Raw genomic sequence first — 20,186 nt, forward strand, 5'->3', positions numbered from 1 at the left:
TTGACCCATTCATTTATTTTGAAGAAGGATCCTCCACCTCAATGTGAGCGCTGTCAGTGTACTCTGAGGGTACGCCACATTTTGGTGGAGTGTCCTCATCTCAAAGAGACTCGAAAAGATATATTTGGAGAAACAAATGTGATGAAATCATTTCGATTCCATCCAGAACTTATTTTACAATTTTTACGTGATACTGAATTTTATTCTAAATTTTAATTATATATATATCTGTGATATTTGTATTTTTACACAGTCCTTTACACTGTGTTTTAATTTAACTGTTGAATTTTTATATTGATGTTGATCATCACTTTAGTTTTTCCCATTACCATAGTTTGACACCCAATAGCCGATGTATTTTTCGTGCTGGAGTGTCGTTAAACATTCATTCATTCATTCATTCATTCATTCATTAGTTTTGTCAATCTAATTAAAATTAGCTCCACTATTACATGTGGATCTAACAGCAACCAGTTGGAGCTCATGTCCACCAATCAAAACCTTACTTGCAGAATCATGCCAGTGATTTAAAAATAATTTGAAAATATTCGAATTATGCTGAGGGTATACGATATGTTTCATGTGAATTACGAATGCCTTACTTAGACCAGTATAACTAATTTTAATCAGATTGCTAACAACACTGCGTAGTCTCCAATGTCCAGGTAACATTTCGTCTGTAAATAATAATTTATGGTATGGGTAACTATATTTACGTGCCCCTATCCACGAAGGTTCAGGCACGCCCACTACGGAATTAGCCTCTGACTTCGCCAGTGACTGACTCCGGAGCAGGGGGGGGGGGGGGGGGGGGGGGGGTAAGTTTGAAGTGGGCGGAATTTGGAAAAAAGCCATTTAGTAAGCGCGGACCGAATAGCAGACACTTCATAAACAAGAAGTAACACCGAGTGGGAGCCGTGTTCTGATTGGCTGAATTTCGATTCCTCGGTGAAGCCTGTTTTTTACCTAAGTCTACAAAGAGTACTGCATACCGATACATGTCTGGACTCTATAATTTTAGCCAAAAAAAGGTTAAGACTGCTCGGCCGAAAAGTTTTAAGGTGATTTTGAGCAATTGAACGGGCGCCAAAATAAAATGCGTTAGACTATTTATAAAAAAAATAAACATAAGAATTTTGAACTGCGTTCCAAAACATTTAAAGTCTAACTAGCCCAATAAAAGAGGTTAGTACTCACGGAGGTAAAGGTTGTTAGGAGGTTGGGGGCTACGGCGAGCCGATGAAGTCGGTGGCGTCCAGTAGTGGAAGATCACGCCGGTAGGGAGAGGCTGCTACCATCTTTGTGATGTGACTGTACTCTGTCCCCGCCAGGATTTTGAGGACGCGATGTAGTGACGGGTTGTCCATCTCCTTAAGTAGCAGCGCTTGATTGTATCTTCCCTTCCGGCGAACGGTGACGCAAACTGCAGTGATATCCACGTCCACCTGGACTCGATGGACAGCAAATTCCCCTTCATCGGGCTCGGTCGGTAGCGGAAGGTATGCGCTATGTTTCGGCTCACTAATGAGCTGGCGCACGTCCTCGATGTTGATCTTCATCAGCTGTTGGAACCGCGGATGGAGTTTGCCGGCCTTCAGTGTCCATGGTCCCTCTGGTTGTTCATCTGGATTCGGCGGTTGAGTCGGGCGACTTGGCTTGGCTGGAGTGGCACTCGGGGGAGTGGTCGCCTTCCTCTTAACAACAGCCGTCTTCCGGGCCTGGGTCTCAACGGGTGCCACAGGTTTAATCGGCGACAAGTCCGGAAGCCCAGAAGTAAAGGCAGGCGGATCGGGTCGGATGTATGACGAACTACAGAAGACTGAGTCCGGCATATCATTTTCCTCGGTTCCTGCAGAGGGGACGTTGATGACTGGGGCCGAGACCACTTCCATCTTCGTCTTCCTCTTCAGTTGGGCGGCGTTGGGCGATCCAGCAGACGGAGTCGCTGCCGGCGGTTTAGCCGCCGGTTTTGTCTCCCCCTGCGCCGCCGCTGGCGCACGTCTCCTCTTCCTCCACCTTCCTTTCTTCGGTGGTACCGGGTCCCCGTACACCAAGGTCACGGAGGCCCGTGACCCGGTGCACGATACCCGGTACTCTAACAGCATTCCGTAGGATTTGAGCAATCCCCCCAGGTGGGGGGGCAGATCGAGAGAGCAAGGGCTGACGTCCGTCTTCATCGATAAATAATACAGAATCAATAATAATTTATGGGTATGGGTAACTATATTTACGTGCCCCTATCCACGAGGGTTCAGGCACGCCCACCCCGGATTCAGCCTCTGACATCGCCAGTTGTCGATTCCGGGGCGGGAGGGTTAATAATTTAAATATTGACCAATCACACTTCGCCTTTTATAACGTTATTTGGGAGCATACAAATTCTAAAAATATCGGGCGAGTCTATTTTAGTGGCCGCAGTACAGCGAACCATACCAATACGTACGGGATGGGTTATCAGTCTTCAATTTTACATTAAAATTTATTTATTTATTTATATAAAAAAACCCACCTAAATCAGTCTTCAGTTTTACATTACAAATTATTTATTTTATAAAATAAAACATGTTTTAAGGCATTCGTAATTCACACGAAACATGTCGTATACCCTCAGGATAATTCGGAATGTTTTCAAATTATTTTCAAATCACTGGCATGATTCTGCAAGTAAGGTTTTGATTGGTGGACATGAGCTCCAACTGGCTGCTGTTAGATCCACATGTAATAGTGGAGCTAATTGTAATTAGATTGTAGTTTTGTGATTTTAGATGGGAAAGTCTACTTAATCAAGGGTTTTACAGAATTACTTACAGTAATGAAGCTGGTAAAGTCCATTACGATTTGAGGTTATCACACAATACCCTGTGATCTTAATAAAAGAGGCACGTCTTTTTAGTGTGTCTAGACACAGTGTCTAGGGACCGTCTAAATATACACCTGTCAGTCAAGAGCCACAGGTACAGGTCACGGAAAGAAAAGACCAATTAAACAAGAAAACACTCCGACTATTATTTCAGTACGTGGGTTAATTTATATACAAAATATAATACAGTTATTTCAACACTTTGACAATCGTGGTTTATTTTGTATTGAAAAATAAACCACATTCACACGTTGCTGTGTTACTGGGATAGATATTATTACAGAACACTGCGATGCATCCGCAAATATCAGGTATGTTTTGTTTTTTTAGTTCGAAGACTAATTCCTGGCGTGACACGTTAGGTATTACGTAACCACCAGCTCGCCAGAGGGTGTATTAACTGGGATGATACAAAATGGCTGCGCCCGTTATATATACAATAGCCGTCACATTTAACCGTTTTATTAATTAACTATGCGATTATACTTGTTGATATTAAGCAATAATGTACATTATGTATCGTTGAATATGCACACCAGTCCAAAAGCCTTGCTTTAGCATTCCTTTAAGGGAAGGGTTGTAGTAGGCCTACTGATATTTATGGGCTATATATTGGTTGATATATTGTATTGCATATAGTGTTTTAAAACACGTACGTTAACTCTGTCGCCTATGGGATTTTATTTGATATAGTACAACCTGACATGAGTAATATTAGTGGCTGGTAGCTCTTTGTGGCCGGTCCTGTTGCGTGTGCCAGGGAGTGGGTTGTTTGGGGAATCGCCCCCCACTACTTCATCAAATTTCTTCTTTGAAATCTTTGTTTTTCAGTACATTTTCCGAGGGTGCATGTCAGACACGCATAATGTCTTGACTCTCTTATAACTTCTTTCACCTTAGTCTAGATCCGCCCCCCCCCCCCCCCCCCGCTAAAATGCCTGCAATCTGTGTTGTGTTTTTAGCATCCGGATATGGTCAATTGAGTTACGTCCCTTGCCACATGTGTCCCTTGTTGAAGAAGTAGGAAGTGAGGTGACGAAATCGGAGGGGAAATTGGAGAACGCGTTATAAGTTAAATCTGTATTTGTTATTGTTTCGCAATGAAGGTTTACACGGACGCAGGGAACATCCAGACAGTCAAATTGCTGGCAGCGGCCAATGCAGCTGGAGTGATGGTCGAAGTTGTTGTTGTAAAACATGATGGTGAGAAAAAATGTGTATCGTGAAATATTCAATATTGTGAACCGGGCTGTCCCCAAAATCGGTCTATTTACATATGACTTGACCCGCGTCGGTGGTGTCGTGTTTAAGCCATTTGACATAAGGCTGGTAGGTACAGGGTTCGCAGCCCGGTACCAGCTCCAAACCAGGGCCGTAGCTAGCGTGGGGTGGGGGAAATGGGAGGCCGATGCCCCCACCGGGTACAGGCTAAAACGGAACCATTTTCTTTGGCGAAAACGGAACCTATCATGGCTAAAACGGCACCATATATAAATATATATAACTTATTTTTAATTTCAGGGTTAGGGTTCAGAGCGATGAATAGGGGTTGGGGGGGGTGAATTCGGAAGTCTTTCCATTTTGATGACGTAGACTGGCCACACTGTTTATGTAATGTTACTACTAATATTACGTATTAATAGATTATAACGTGATGTAAATTAAGAGCACCAAGTGCATTACTACCCCATTCCCCCTCCCCTGCCCCCTCTATGTCTGAATTTCTTTTGATTTTTTTTTTTACATTGGTACACTTCACTCTTTGTACATACTTTGATGCCTAATATACCGACCTCGGTAGCGCTGTGGTTAAGTCATCAATCTCCAGACTGGTAGGTACTGGGTTCGGATTCCAGTCGAGACGTGATTTTTAATTCAGGTAAAGACTCCAAATCTGAATGAGTGCTCAGTCGAAACATGGGTAGGTTTAAATCACTTGCTCCGACCAGTGATCCATAACTGGTTCAACAAAGGCCATGGTTTGTGCTATCCTCCCTGTGGGAATCGCAAATGAAAGATCTCTTGCTGCCTATCATAAAAGAGTTGCATATGTGGCAACAGCGAGTTTTCTCTAAAAACTGTGTCAGAATGACCATATGTTTGACGTCCAATAGCCGATAACACACTAACAACAAAGTTGACAAGATTAAAACATTTTATTTGTTTAATAGTGATGTGACACCAAATGTACTGCAAATTTTTAATCAAAATGGACTGGGCCATGGACATCAGAACAGCTTGAAAGCAGCTGAATCGATGTGATTTCGCCATCTTTGAAGGCCTGCCATGCCTCAAATACATGCCCCTGACGCTGGGTTGCCGTCTCCCTTATATACACAGCTCACGTTTTCTTCCAACTTCCGGTGGTTTCTTTGTTTTGACTTACTTTATTGAGAAAAATAAAAGTTCACAAGGGCTCTCCTCAGCAAGATTGGTGTCTGGCTCTTGTCAGAGGCGGCTCCCAATGGGAGCGTGCTTGAACAGTTATCTGATGGAAGCACGTAAATAAATTTACCTGACCTGAAGATTGTTTGTTCAACTATCAGAAGTGACACAAAAACATTTATTTTTTCTTTTAATAAATAACTTTTCATTTGAGTTAAGTTGTTTTGTTCGTTTTTTTTGTCTTATTTACTATTCTTCAAATAAAAGTGAATTATGGTGCCGTTTTAGCCATCGTAGGTTCCGTTTTAGCCATAAATTTCGGTGCCGTTTTAGCCAACGCAGGTTCCGTTTTGTCCAATTTGGTTCCGTTTTCGCTTGGTGCCGTTTTGGCACAGTTCCGTTTTAGCTATAACCCCCCCACCAAAAAAAATCTGGACTCAGAAAATTCTCTTCTTAAAGGGACATTCCTGAGTTTGCTGTAATTTTAAAAATGTTATTGACTAACAGACATTTTTTAACGATTGTAATTACATACCAAATATATTTTTTTGCATAAAATATTAGTGGCTGTATATTAAACGTGTTTCTGATCATTGTAATATTTGTACTCTGTTAAATTCCATTTTATGTCCAAAAACAAATCTTTTTTGTACGTATGAAATTATTTGAAGACAAAATCCAGTTTGACCCTCTTACAAATATTAAGATGACCAGAAACACATTGCATATACAGACACAGATATTCTAAACAAGAAAATATATTTAATATGTAAGTTTAATCGTAGAAATATTTTATTAGTCAGAAACATCTTATAATGCAGCAAACTCGGGAATGTCCCTTTAACCGGAGTTTTTATTAACTACCCCCCCCCCCCCCCCCCCCACCCTTGAATAAAAAATCCTAGTTACGACCCTGAGTTTTAAGGACTCAATGGGTAGACCTGTGTAAGACCACTACACCTCTTCTCTCTCACTATCCAATAACAACTAACCCACTGTCCTGGACATGCAGGCCAGCTAGCTTAGGTGTCACTGTGTACCAAGACAGCGTTCTTGAACCTTAATTGGATATAAGCATGAAAATAAGTTTAAATGAAAATGATAAACATATGACTTGGTTTTGAAGAATCTGCACACATGTGAACTCTGACATCGGAATATTTAAATTTGTTACATTAGTAAAAACCTCCCCCATTTAACAATGTTAAATACGTAGGTGCTGACAGCTTTCTTCCTGTAATGTCACTGCATGTATTTAGGTCATCAATAGTTACTTTTTGCATCCGGGCGGGATGTTATGTAGCCCAGTGGTAAAGTGCTTGTTTGATGCACGGTCGGTCTAGGATCGATCCCCGTTGGTGGACCCATTGGGCCATTTTTCGTTCCAGCCAGTGCTCCACAACTGGTGTGACAAAGGCCGTGGTATGTACTATTCTGTCTGTGGTGTGGTGCATATAAAAGATACCTTGCTACTAATTGAAAAGAGTAGCCCATGAAGTGACGACAGCGGGTTCCCTCTCTCAATACCTGGGTGGTCCTTAACCATATGTCCTATGCCATATAACCGTAAATAACATTTGTTAAGTGCATCGTTAAATAAAACATTTCCTTCCTTCCTCTCTCAGTTCCTTATTTTGGCTTCGTACATATTGGATATTAAACAAGCTTCCATTTTGTATTAGGTTTATGTCCTGAGTGAAATAATTTTCAGTTGTCACTAACTTTAGTGAGTCACAGAGTGACAATGAAATTTATTTCACTCGGGACATAGACATGATATGAAATGGTAGCAAGTTTAATATCATATTTATTACCCATAATCGATCGTAATTTATATCACAACTTGTCAGCGTTCCTATATACATACGGTTATAGTGTGCCAATCGATGATGTCATTGTGTGACGTCGAAGTGTTAAGTCCCACTTGGCATTCTAGTGGGATGTTTCACTTTGATATGTACCAAGATCTTTTTAACTTACTTTACTTAATCCTCTTCGTGTGTGGTCACACATACGGCTGACACTAAAGAACGACAATGTTGTCTGTCCATTGCAAGCTTCGCCCCAACTCCACCCAAGAGCCTTCATCTCCCGCTCCACCAATCTTCTCCAGGTCTCCTTGGGTCTCCCCCTCACTCTCTTGCCACCAGGGGTCCAGTGCATGGCCACTCTTGGGATGTATGTCAGTGGCATTCTGCAGACGTGTCTAATCCATTTCCATCTGCAGCGTTTCACATTGAGAGAGATGGGCTGCATGCCTGTCCTTTCATGGATATTTCGTGGATATGTTTAACCATGCATGTGGGTAATAAACAATAAATATAGCACGTCTCCTCTTAATTTCACTTGAAATCCAAATTTCATACATTCATCTGTCATGAGGAAATATGAACCGGGTTACCCCATAAACTGGTCTATTAAAATGGAAACGTAATGTATCCAGTTAATTGTTGTTGTAAAGAGATACAGTAAAGTATGTTTAGAATGAACTGATTGTAAAGTCCCGATTTTTCCCGTACATAGTATTAATAAATTTGAATGTATAGAACAAACTATTTGTAGTGAATTAACTGTTAAAACGAACCAATTTTTTGGTCAAAATTGTGAATTTCAGTGTAAATTAGTGCATATACAGCGAACCGATCATAATGTTTTGTATCATATTTGTATCTTAACAATCGGTAGCATTAATGGCAAGGCATCAGCAGGCAAAACGTGACTGACTGAACACTCATTTGATTCAACATGCTGTATTTATTTGCTTCTATTGGTGATAATAAATGAAATATTAAAAAACCCACCCCACTAATTCTTGTGCTTATATTAAAAAACCCACCCCACTAATTCTTGTGCTTATGATGTTTAAATTTGAAAATTCCAAAATGGCCGATCTCCTGAATGAAAACAGCTAACTTTTGTAAATGTTTACAATGAACTACTGCTATAACGAACAGTTCATTATATAAGTACTTTACTGCATGTCATTCAAATTCAAAATTAGCTATATTATTACAATGCTTCGCCACATTAAAATAAAAACTGGTCTACTAACCTTGACCCCTGTCAACAGTCTATAATAAGCAGACAATGCTGGACATTTACAGGTCGGTATGTTTTTAAGTTTCATAATTCTGGACAAAATATTAAGTTTAAGTTTTTAAAGATGAAAGAGAAAGTACCTTTTTTCAAATATAAAATTACCATTGGATATATTACATTGATTGTGTATGAAGCCAGTTAAAACAAGGGTGCAAAGAGTGACTGTCGTTAATCTAACTAGTTATATATGTTTATTATAATCCATCAGCAACATCACAAGGCATTGAATTTGGGGAATTGTTTTTATCAGAATTCCACCACAATTGTAAACATGACTCTCCCTCCCTCCCTCCCCCCCCTCTCTCTCTCTCTCTCTCTCTCTCTCTCTCTCTCTCTCTCTCTCTCTCTCTCTCTCTCTCTCTCTCTCTCTCGCTCGCACACACTCAATCTCTTTCTTTTGACAAACTGTCAAAATTGCCATATGTTAAGACACCAAATAGTACATAATTATATTTTATTTTTTGTATTGCTTGTAAAATGTTCATATTGTAAAATGTATGGAGAGGCCTTAATATATAGGTTAACGCGTGTTAATTGGCTAATCCCCAGACCAATGCTATTTTTGAATGGCAATAAATATTGTTTAAACCAATTAAATAGGAAATGACTTTCTTCCAATATGTTGAACATCACAAATTCTATGTTACGTTTGTTCTTCAGAGCCAGTTATACCATATCTCAGCACTAACAGACTACCAGCACTTGAGGTGATCCCTGGGAAATTTCTCTTTACGCCAAATGCTGCCCTCAGGTTAGTAAATAAATAACATACATTAGTGTTTTAACATGGTGCGGAACCATGCGTCAATAGTCTAGCACCATCTTCCCTTATCAGCTTGTTTTAGCATGGTGCAGCACCATGTCTCAATAGTCTATTGTCGTCTTGTCTTAGTCAGCTTGTTTTAACATGGTGCGGCACCATGTCTCAATAGTCTAATGTTGTCTTGTCTTAGTCAGCTTGTTTTAACATGGTGCGGCGCCATGCCTCAATAGTCTATTGTCGTCTTGTCTTAGTCAGCTTGTTTTAACATGGTGCGGCGCCATGCCTCAATAGTCTATTGTCGTCTTGTCTTAGTCAGCTTGTTTTAACATGGTGCGGCGCCATGCCTCAATAGTCTATTGTCGTCTTGTCTTAGTCAGCTTGTTTTAACATGGTGCGGCGCCATGCCTCAATAGTCTATTGTCGTCTTGTCTTAGTCAGCTTGTTTTAACATGGTGCGGCGCCATGCCTCAATAGTCTAGTGTTGTCTTGTCTTAGTCAGCTTGTTTTAACATGGTGCGGCGCCATGCCTCAATAGTCTAGTGTTGTCTTGTCTTAGTCAGCTTGTTTTAGCATGGTGCGGCGCCATGCCTCAATAGTCTAGCACCGTCTTGCCTTAGTCAGCTTGTTTTAACATGGTGCGGCACCATGTCTCAATAATCTAGTGTTGTCTTGTCTTAGCTTGTTTAGCATGGTGCGGCACCATGTCTCAATAGTCTAGTGTCGTCTTGTCTTAGCTTGTTTTAGCATGGTGTGGCACCATGTTTCAATAGTCTAGTGTCGTCTTGTCTTAGCTTGTTTTAACATGGCGCGGCACCATGTCTCAATAGTCTAGTGTCGTCTTGTCTTAGCTTGTTTTAACATGGCGCGGCACCATGTCTCAATAGTCGAGTGTCGTCTTAGTCAGCTTGTTTTAACATGGTGTGGCACCATGCCTCAATAGTCTAGTGTCGTCTTGTCTTAGCTTGTTTTAACATGGTGCGGCACCATGCCTCAATAGTCTAGTGTCGTCTTGTCTTAGCTTGTTTTAACATGGTGCGGCACCATGTCTCAATAGTCTAGCACCGTCTTGTCTTAGCTTGTTTTAACATGGTGTGGCACCATGCCTCAATAGTCTAGTGTCGTCTTGTCTTAGCTTGTTTTAGCATGGCGCGGCACCATGTCTCAATAGTCGAGTGTCGTCTTAGTCAGCTTGTTTTAACATGGTGCGGCACCATGCCTCAATAGTCTAGTGTCGTCTTAGCTTGTTTTAGCATGGTGCGGCACCATGTCTCAATAGTCTAGTGTCGTCTTGTCTTAGCTTGTTTTAGCATGGCGCGGCACCATGTCTCAATAGTCGAGTGTCGTCTTAGTCAGCTTGTTTTAACATGGTGCGGCACCATGCCTCAATAGTCTAGTGTCGTCTTGTCTTAGCTTGTTTTAGCATGGTGCGGCACCATGTCTCAATAGTCGAGTGTCGTCTTGTCTTAGCTTGTTTTAGCATGGTTCGGCACCATGCCTCAATAGTCTAGTGTCGTCTTAGCTTGTTTTAGCATGGTGCGGCACCATGTCTCAATAGTCTAGTGTCGTCTTGTTTTAGCTTGTTTTAACATGGTGCGGCACCATGCCTCAATAGTCTAGTGTCGTCTTGTCTTAGCTTGTTTTAACATGGTGCGGCACCATGTCTCAATAGTCTAGCACCGTCTTGTCTTAGCTTGTTTTAACATGGTGTGGCACCATGCCTCAATAGTCTAGTGTCGTCTTGTCTTAGCTTGTTTTAGCATGGCGCGGCACCATGTCTCAATAGTCTAGTGTCGTCTTGTCTTAGCTTGTTTTAACATGGTGTGGCACCATGTCTCAATAGTCTAGCACCGTCTTGTCTTAGCTTGTTTTAACATGGTGTGGCACCATGTCTCAATAGTCTAGTGTCGTCTTGTCTTAGCTTGTTTTAGCATGGCGCGGCACCATGTCTCAATAGTCGAGTGTCGTCTTAGTCAGCTTGTTTTAACATGGTGCGGCACCATGCCTCAATAGTCTAGTGTCGTCTTGTCTTAGCTTGTTTTAACATGGTGCGGCACCATGTATCAGTAGTCTAGTGTCGTCTTGTCTTAGCTTGTTTTAGCATGGTGCGGCACCATGTCTCAATAGTCTAGTGTCGTCTTGTCTTAGCTTGTTTTAGCATGGTTCGGCACCATGCCTCAATAGTCTAGTGTCGTCTTAGCTTGTTTTAGCATGGTGCGGCACCATGTCTCAATAGTCTAGCACCGTCTTGTCTTAGCTTGTTTTAACATGGTGTGGCACCATGTCTCAATAGTCTAGCACCGTCTTGTCTTAGCTTGTTTTAACATGGTGTGGCACCATGTCTCAATAGTCTAGTGTCGTCTTGTCTTAGCTTGTTTTAGCATGGCGCGGCACCATGTCTCAATAGTCGAGTGTCGTCTTAGTCAGCTTGTTTTAACATGGTGCGGCACCATGCCTCAATAGTCTAGTGTCGTCTTGTCTTAGCTTGTTTTAACATGGTGCGGCACCATGTATCAGTAGTCTAGTGTCGTCTTGTCTTAGCTTGTTTTAGCATGGTTCGGCACCATGCCTCAATAGTCTAGTGTCGTCTTAGCTTGTTTTAGCATGGTGCGGCACCATGTCTCAATAGTCTAGCACCGTCTTGTCTTAGCTTGTTTTAACATGGTGTGGCACCATGTCTCAATAGTCTAGTGTCGTCTTGTCTTAGCTTGTTTTAGCATGGCGTGGCACCATGTCTCAATAGTCGAGTGTCGTCTTAGTCAGCTTGTTTTAACATGGTGCGGCACCATGCCTCAATAGTCTAGTGTCGTCTTAGCTTGTTTTAGCATGGTGCGGCACCATGTATCAGTAGTCTAGTGTCGTCTTGTCTTAGCTTGTTTTAACATGGTGCGGCACCATGTATCAATAGTCTAGTGTCGTCTTGTCTTAGCTTGTTTTAGCATGGTTCGGCACCATGCCTCAATAGTCTAGTGTCGTCTTGTCTTAGCTTGTTTAGCATGGTGCGGCACCATGTCTCAATAGTCTAGTGTCGTCTTGTCTTAGCTTGTTTTAGCATGGTGCGGCACCATGTCTCAATAGTCGAGTGTCGTCTTGTCTTAGCTTGTTTTAGCATGGTTCGGCACCATGCCTCAATAGTCTAGTGTCGTCTTAGCTTGTTTTAGCATGGTGCGGCACCATGTCTCAATAGTCTAGTGTCGTCTTGTCTTAGCTTGTTTTAACATGGTGTGGCACCATGTCTCAATAGTCTAGTGTCGTCTTGTCTTAGCTTGTTTTAGCATGGTGCGGCACCATGTCTCAATAGTCTAGTGTCGTCTTGTCTTAGCTTGTTTTAGCATGGTTCGGCACCATGCCTCAATAGTCTAGTGTCGTCTTAGCTTGTTTTAGCATGGTGCGGCACCATGTCTCAATAGTCTAGTGTCGTCTTGTTTTAGCTTGTTTTAACATGGTGCGGCACCATGCCTCAATAGTCTAGTGTCGTCTTGTCTTAGCTTGTTTTAACATGGTGCGGCACCATGTCTCAATAGTCTAGCACCGTCTTGTCTTAGCTTGTTTTAACATGGTGTGGCACCATGCCTCAATAGTCTAGTGTCGTCTTGTCTTAGCTTGTTTTAGCATGGCGCGGCACCATGTCTCAATAGTCGAGTGTCGTCTTAGTCAGCTTGTTTTAACATGGTGCGGCACCATGCCTCAATAGTCTAGTGTCGTCTTAGCTTGTTTTAGCATGGTGCGGCACCATGTATCAGTAGTCTAGTGTCGTCTTGTCTTAGCTTGTTTTAACATGGTGCGGCACCATGTATAGTGTCGTCTTGTCTTAGCTTGTTTTAGCATGGTTCGGCACCATGCCTCAATAGTCTAGTGTCGTCTTGTCTTAGCTTGTTTAGCATGGTGCGGCACCATGTCTCAATAGTCTAGTGTCGTCTTGTCTTAGCTTGTTTTAGCATGGTGCGGCACCATGTCTCAATAGTCGAGTGTCGTCTTGTCTTAGCTTGTTTTAGCATGGTTCGGCACCATGCCTCAATAGTCTAGTGTCGTCTTAGCTTGTTTTAGCATGGTGCGGCACCATGTCTCAATAGTCTAGTGTCGTCTTGTCTTAGCTTGTTTTAACATGGTGTGGCACCATGTCTCAATAGTCTAGTGTCGTCTTGTCTTAGCTTGTTTTAGCATGGTGCGGCACCATGTCTCAATAGTCTAGTGTCGTCTTGTCTTAGCTTGTTTTAGCATGGTTCGGCACCATGCCTCAATAGTCTAGTGTCGTCTTAGCTTGTTTTAGCATGGTGCGGCACCATGTCTCAATAGTCTAGTGTCGTCTTGTTTTAGCTTGTTTTAACATGGTGCGGCACCATGCCTCAATAGTCTAGTGTCGTCTTGTCTTAGCTTGTTTTAACATGGTGCGGCACCATGTCTCAATAGTCTAGCACCGTCTTGTCTTAGCTTGTTTTAACATGGTGTGGCACCATGCCTCAATAGTCTAGTGTCGTCTTGTCTTAGCTTGTTTTAGCATGGCGCGGCACCATGTCTCAATAGTCGAGTGTCGTCTTAGTCAGCTTGTTTTAACATGGTGCGGCACCATGCCTCAATAGTCTAGTGTCGTCTTGTCTTAGCTTGTTTTAGCATGGTGCGGCACCATGTCTCAATAGTCTAGTGTCGTCTTGTCTTAGCTTGTTTTAGCATGGTTCGGCACCATGCCTCAATAGTCTAGTGTCGTCTTAGCTTGTTTTAGCATGGTGCGGCACCATGTCTCAATAGTCTAGCACCGTCTTGTCTTAGCTTGTTTTAACATGGTGTGGCACCATGTCTCAATAGTCTAGCACCGTCTTGTCTTAGCTTGTTTTAACATGGTGTGGCACCATGTCTCAATAGTCTAGTGTCGTCTTGTCTTAGCTTGTTTTAGCATGGCGCGGCACCATGTCTCAATAGTCGAGTGTCGTCTTAGTCAGCTTGTTTTAACATGGTGCGGCACCATGCCTCAATAGTCTAGTGTCGTCTTGTCTTAGCTTGTTTTAACATGGTGCGGCACCATGTATCAGTAGTCTAGTGTCGTCTTGTCTTAGCTTGTTTTAGCATGGTTCGGCACCATGCCTCAATAGTCTAGTGTCGTCTTAGCTTGTTTTAGCATGGTGCGGCACCATGTCTCAATAGTCTAGCACCGTCTTGTCTTAGCTTGTTTTAACATGGTGTGGCACCATGTCTCAATAGTCTAGTGTCGTCTTGTCTTAGCTTGTTTTAGCATGGCGCGGCACCATGTCTCAATAGTCGAGTGTCGTCTTAGTCAGCTTGTTTTAACATGGTGCGGCACCATGCCTCAATAGTCTAGTGTCGTCTTAGCTTGTTTTAGCATGGTGCGGCACCATGTATCAGTAGTCTAGTGTCGTCTTGTCTTAGCTTGTTTTAACATGGTGCGGCACCATGTATCAATAGTCTAGTGTCGTCTTGTCTTAGCTTGTTTTAGCATGGTTCGGCACCATGCCTCAATAGTCTAGTGTCGTCTTAGCTTGTTTTAGCATGGTGCGGCACCATGTCTCAATAGTCTAGTGTCGTCTTGTTTTAGCTTGTTTTAACATGGTGCGGCACCATGCCTCAATAGTCTAGTGTCGTCTTGTCTTAGCTTGTTTTAACATGGTGCGGCACCATGTCTCAATAGTCTAGCACCGTCTTGTCTTAGCTTGTTTTAACATGGTGTGGCACCATGCCTCAATAGTCTAGTGTCGTCTTGTCTTAGCTTGTTTTAGCATGGCGCGGCACCATGTCTCAATAGTCGAGTGTCGTCTTAGTCAGCTTGTTTTAACATGGTGCGGCACCATGCCTCAATAGTCTAGTGTCGTCTTAGCTTGTTTTAGCATGGTGCGGCACCATGTCTCAATAGTCTAGTGTCGTCTTGTCTTAGCTTGTTTTAGCATGGTTCGGCACCATGCCTCAATAGTCTAGTGTCGTCTTAGCTTGTTTTAGCATGGTGCGGCACCATGTCTCAATAGTCTAGTGTTGTCTTGTTTTAGCATGGTGCGGCACCATGCCTCAATAGTCTAGTGTCGTCTTGTCTTAGCTTGTTTTAGCATGGTGCGGCACCATGTCTCAATAGTCTAGTGTCGTCTTAGTCATCTTGTTTTAACATGGTGCGGCACCATGCCTCAATAGTCTAGTGTCGTCTTGTCTTAGCTTGTTTAGCATGGTGCGGCACCATGTCTCAATAGTCTAGTCTTGTCTTAGCTTGTTTTAGCATGGTGCGGCACCATGTCTCAATAGTCTAGTGTCGTCTTGTCTTAGCTTGTTTTAACATGGTGCGGCACCATGTATCAGTAGTCTAGTGTCGTCTTGTCTTAGCTTGTTTTAGCATGGTGCGGCACCATGCCTCAATAGTCTAGTGTCGTCTTGTCTTAGCTTGTTTTAGCATGGTGCGGCACCATGTTTCAATAGTCTAGTGTCGTCTTAGTCATCTTGTTTTAACATGGTGCGGCACCATGCCTCAATAGTCTAGCACCGTCTTGCCTTAGTCAGCTTGTTTTAACATGGTGCGGCACCATGTTTCAATAGTCTAGTGTCGTCTTGTATTAGCTTGTTTTAGCATGGTGCGGCACCATGTCTCAATAGTCTAGTGTCGTCTTGTCTTAGCTTGTTTTAGCATGGTGTGGCACCATGTCTCAATAGTCTAGTGTCGTCTTGTCTTAGCTTGTTTTAACATGGTGCGGCACCATGTCTCAATAGTCTAGTGTCGTCTTGTCTTAGCTTGTTTTAACATGGTGCGGCACCATGTCTCAATAGTCTAGTGTCGTCTTGTCTTAGCTTGTTTTAACATGGTGCGGCACCATGTCTCAATAGTCTAGTGTCGTCTTGTCTTAGCTTGTTTTAACATGGTGCGGCACCATGTCTCAATAGTCTAGTGTCGTCTTGTCTTAGTCAGCTTGTTTTAACATGGTGCGGCACCATGTCTCAATAGTCTAGTGTCGTCTTGTCTTAGCTTGTTTTAGCATGGTGCGGCACCATGTCTCAATAGTCTAGTGTTGTCTTGTTTTAGCATGGTGCGGCACCATGCCTCAATAGTCTAGTGTCGTCTTGTATTAGCTTGTTTTAGCATGGCGCGGCACCATGTCTCAATAGTCGAGTGTCGTCTTAGTCAGCTTGTTTTAACATGGTGCGGCACCATGCCTCAATAGTCTAGTGTCGTCTTAGCTTGTTTTAGCATGGTGCGGCACCATGTCTCAATAGTCTAGTGTCGTCTTGTCTTAGCTTGTTTTAGCATGGTGCGGCACCATGTCTCAATAGTCTAGCACCGTCTTGCCTTAACTTGTTTTAGCATGGTGTGGCACCATGTCTCAATAGTCTAGTGTCGTCTTGTCTTAGCTTGTTTTAGCATGGTGCGGCACCATGTCTCAATAGTCTAGTGTCGTCTTGTCTTAGCTTGTTTTAGCATGGTGCGGCACCATGTCTCAATAGTCTAGTGTCGTCTTGTCTTAGCTTGTTTAGCATGGTGGGGCACCATGTCTCAATAGTCTAGTGTCGTCTTGTCTTAGCTTGTTTTAACATGGTGCGGCACCATGCCTCAATAGTCTAGTGTCGTCTTGTCTTAGCTTGTTTTAGCATGGTGTGGCACCATGCCTCAATAGTCTAGTGTCGTCTTGTCTTAGCTTGTTTTAGCATGGTGCGGCACCATGTCTCAATAGTCTAGTGTCGTCTTGTCTTAGCTTGTTTTAGCATGGTGCGGCACCATGCCTCAATAGTCTAGTGTCGTCTTGTCTTAGCTTGTTTTAGCATGGTGCGGCACCATGTCTCAATAGTCTAGTGTCGTCTTGTCTTAGCTTGTTTTAGCATGGTGCGGCACCATGCCTCAATAGTCTAGTGTCGTCTTGTCTTAGCTTGTTTTAGCATGGTGCGGCACCATGTCTCAATAGTCTAGTGTCGTCTTGTCTTAGCTTGTTTTAGCATGGTGCGGCACCATGTCTCAATAGTCTAGCACCGTCTTGCCTTAACTTGTTTTAGCATGGTGTGGCACCATGTCTCAATAGTCTAGTGTCGTCTTGTCTTAGCTTGTTTTAGCATGGTTCTGCATAGGGCTAGCTCTGGGTTGCTGTTTGTGTTTGCTGAAAAATGGGCTAATCTTGAATTTCTTTTGCCAATCTAAATATGTATTCGCCAACTACATATTGGCATTTCAGTGAAAAGATTTAGTTTTCAATTTCTTGCTTTATGGTGATAAAGTGTATGCCAAAATGTACTTATTATACTTCTTGTATGACGTTGTTTTCGGGGGTCTATATTTTTTACCCATTTAATATGAAATGTAGGGTGGGCCATAGCACAGTGGTAAATTGCTCACCTGATGCATGGCCGGTCTAGGATCAATCGCTGTCCTGGTCCTAGTGTTCGGGTCCTGGTCTGAGGTTATTTTTGTATGACTAGTACCAGTCGATGGAACACTGATGTGTCTATGCTGTATAGCCTGTGTTCATACATATATATAGAGACAGGGTTGGAAATCTTCGATCATTAAGTTATTAAATGGTTGTTTTCATATTGGCTATGTAATAGGTCCAAGGACTTGTATTGGCCCAGGGCTGGCTGTGTAGGTCTGAGGACTTGTATTGGCCCAGGGCTGGCTGTGTAGGTCTGAGGACTTGTATTGGCCCAAGGCTGGCTGTATAGGTCTGAGGACTTGTATTGGCCCAGGGCTGGCTGTATAGGTCTGAGGACTTGTATTGGCCCAGGGCTGGCTGTGTAGGTCTGAGGACTTGTATTGGCCCAGGGCTGGCTGTATAGGTCTGAGGACTTGTATTGGCCCAAGGCTGGCTGTATAGGTCTGATGACTCGTATTGGCCCAAGGCTGGCTGTATAGGTCTGAGGACGTGTATTGGCCCGGTGCTGGGTGTATAGGTCCGAGGACTTGTATTGGCCCAAGGCTGGCTGTATAGGCCTGAGGCAAATTAAGAAACACAAATTTCTTGGAGGAAGGTCACAGAGAAATACAAATGATGGAGAAAATTATGAAATAAAGATAATAAGCACATACCTGTTGACATGTCTAACAGCTGCAGGACAGCACATACCTCTTGACATGTCTAACTGATACAGGACAGTACATGCATGATCACATGTTTGATATAATACAATACATACCTGTTGACGTGTCTAACTGATACAGGACAGTACATGCATGATCACATGTTTGATATAATACAATACATACCTGTTGACGTGTCTAACTGATACAGGACAGTACATGCATGATCACATGTTTGATATAATACAATACATACCTGTTGACGTGTCTAACTGATACAGGACAGTACATGCATGATCACATGTTTGATATAATACAATACATACCTGTTGACGTGTCTAACTGATACAGGACAGTACATGCATGATCACATGTTTGATATAATACAATACATACCTGTTGACGTGTCTAACTGATACAGGACAGTACATGCATGATCACATGTTTGATATAATACAATACATACCTGTTGACGTGTCTAACTGATACAGGACAGTACATGCATGATCACATGTTTGATATAATACAATACATACCTGTTGACGTGTCTAACTGATACAGGACAGTACATGCATGATCACATGTTTGATATAATAAAATACATACCTGTTGACCTGTCTAACTGATACAGGACAGTACATGCATGATCACATGTTTGATATAATACGATACATACCTGTTGACATGTCTGATACAGGACAGTACATACCACATGTCTAACTGACAGTACGTACCACATGTCTAACTGACAGTACATACCACGTGTCTAACTGACAGTACATACCACATGTCTAACTGATGTATGTTTATTTACTTTAGGTATCTCATGTCTCTGGGAGGGTTAGGACAGCACATACCTAATGACGTCTAACTGATGTGTTTATTTACTATAGATATCTCATGTCTCTGGGAGGGTTAGGATAGCACATATCCAATGACGTCTAACTGATGTGTTTATTTACTTTAGGTATCTCATGTCATGACAGCACATACCCAATGACGTCTAACTGATGTGTGTTTATTTACTATAGGTATCTCATGTCTCTGGGTTACATATCTAACTGTGTGTTTATTTACTTTAGGTATCTGTCTCTGGGAGGGTTAGGACAGCACATACCCAATGACGTCTAACTGATGTGTGTTTATTTACTATAAGTATCTCATGTATCTGGGAGGGTTAGGACAGCACATACCCAATGACGTCTAACTGATGTGTGTTTATTTACTTTAGGTATCTCATGTCTCTGGGAGGGTCAGGACAGCACATACCCAGTGACGTCTAACTGATGTGCTTATTTACTATAGGTATCTCATGTCTCTGGGAGGGTCAGGACAGCACATACCCAATGACGTCTAACTGATGTGTTTATTTACTATATAGGTATCTCATGTCTCTGGGAGGGTGAGGACAGCACATACCCAATGACGTCTAACTGATGTGTGTTTATTTACTATAAGTATCTCACGTGTCTGGGAGGGTTAGGACAGCACATACCCAATGACGTCTAACTGATGTGTTTATTTACTATAGGTATCTCATGTCTCTGGGAGGGTTAGGACAGCACATACCCAATGACGTCTAACTGATGTGTTTATTTACTATAGGTATCTCATGTCTCTGGGAGGGTTAGGACAGCACATACCCAATGACGTTTAACTGATGTGTTTATTTACTATAGGTATCTCATGTCTCTGGGAGGGTTAGGACAGCACATACCCAATGACGTCTAACTGATGTGTGTTTATTTACTATAGGTATCTCATGTCTCTGGGAGGGTTAGGACAGCACATACCCAATGACGTTTAACTGATGTGTTTATTTACTATAGGTATCTCATGTCTCTGGGAGGGTTAGGACAGCACATACCCAATGACGTCTAACTGATGTGTGTTTATTTACTATAGGTATCTCATGTCTCTGGGAGGGTTAGGACAGCACATACCCAGTGACGTCTAACTGATGTATGTTTATTTACTATGGGTATCTCATGTCTCTGGGAGGGTCAGGACAGCACATACCCAATGACGTCTAACTGATGTGCGTTTATTTACTTTAGGTATCTCATGTCTCTGGGAGGGTTAGGACAGCACAT

The 20,186-nt window shown here is 42.6% G+C and overlaps 1 protein-coding gene across 1 annotated transcript in view; it reads left to right on the forward strand.

Moving 5' to 3' along the window:
* The first annotated feature begins 3,860 nt into the window (after window positions 1–3,860).
* LOC121385345 (methionine--tRNA ligase, cytoplasmic-like) overlaps window positions 3,861–20,186 on the forward strand; it is a 58,634-nt gene continuing 42,308 nt past the window's right edge. Inside the window, exons 1-2 of the mRNA XM_041515988.1 lie at window positions 3,861–4,063; window positions 9,005–9,095. Coding sequence (XP_041371922.1) covers window positions 3,961–4,063; window positions 9,005–9,095 — 194 coding nt within the window. The 5' untranslated portion in view covers window positions 3,861–3,960. The remainder of the gene's footprint in view (window positions 4,064–9,004; window positions 9,096–20,186) is intronic.

The sequence above is a fragment of the Gigantopelta aegis genome, chromosome 11 (assembly GCF_016097555.1).
Source record: "Gigantopelta aegis isolate Gae_Host chromosome 11, Gae_host_genome, whole genome shotgun sequence".
Classification (NCBI taxonomy): Eukaryota; Metazoa; Mollusca; class Gastropoda; order Neomphalida; family Peltospiridae; genus Gigantopelta; species Gigantopelta aegis.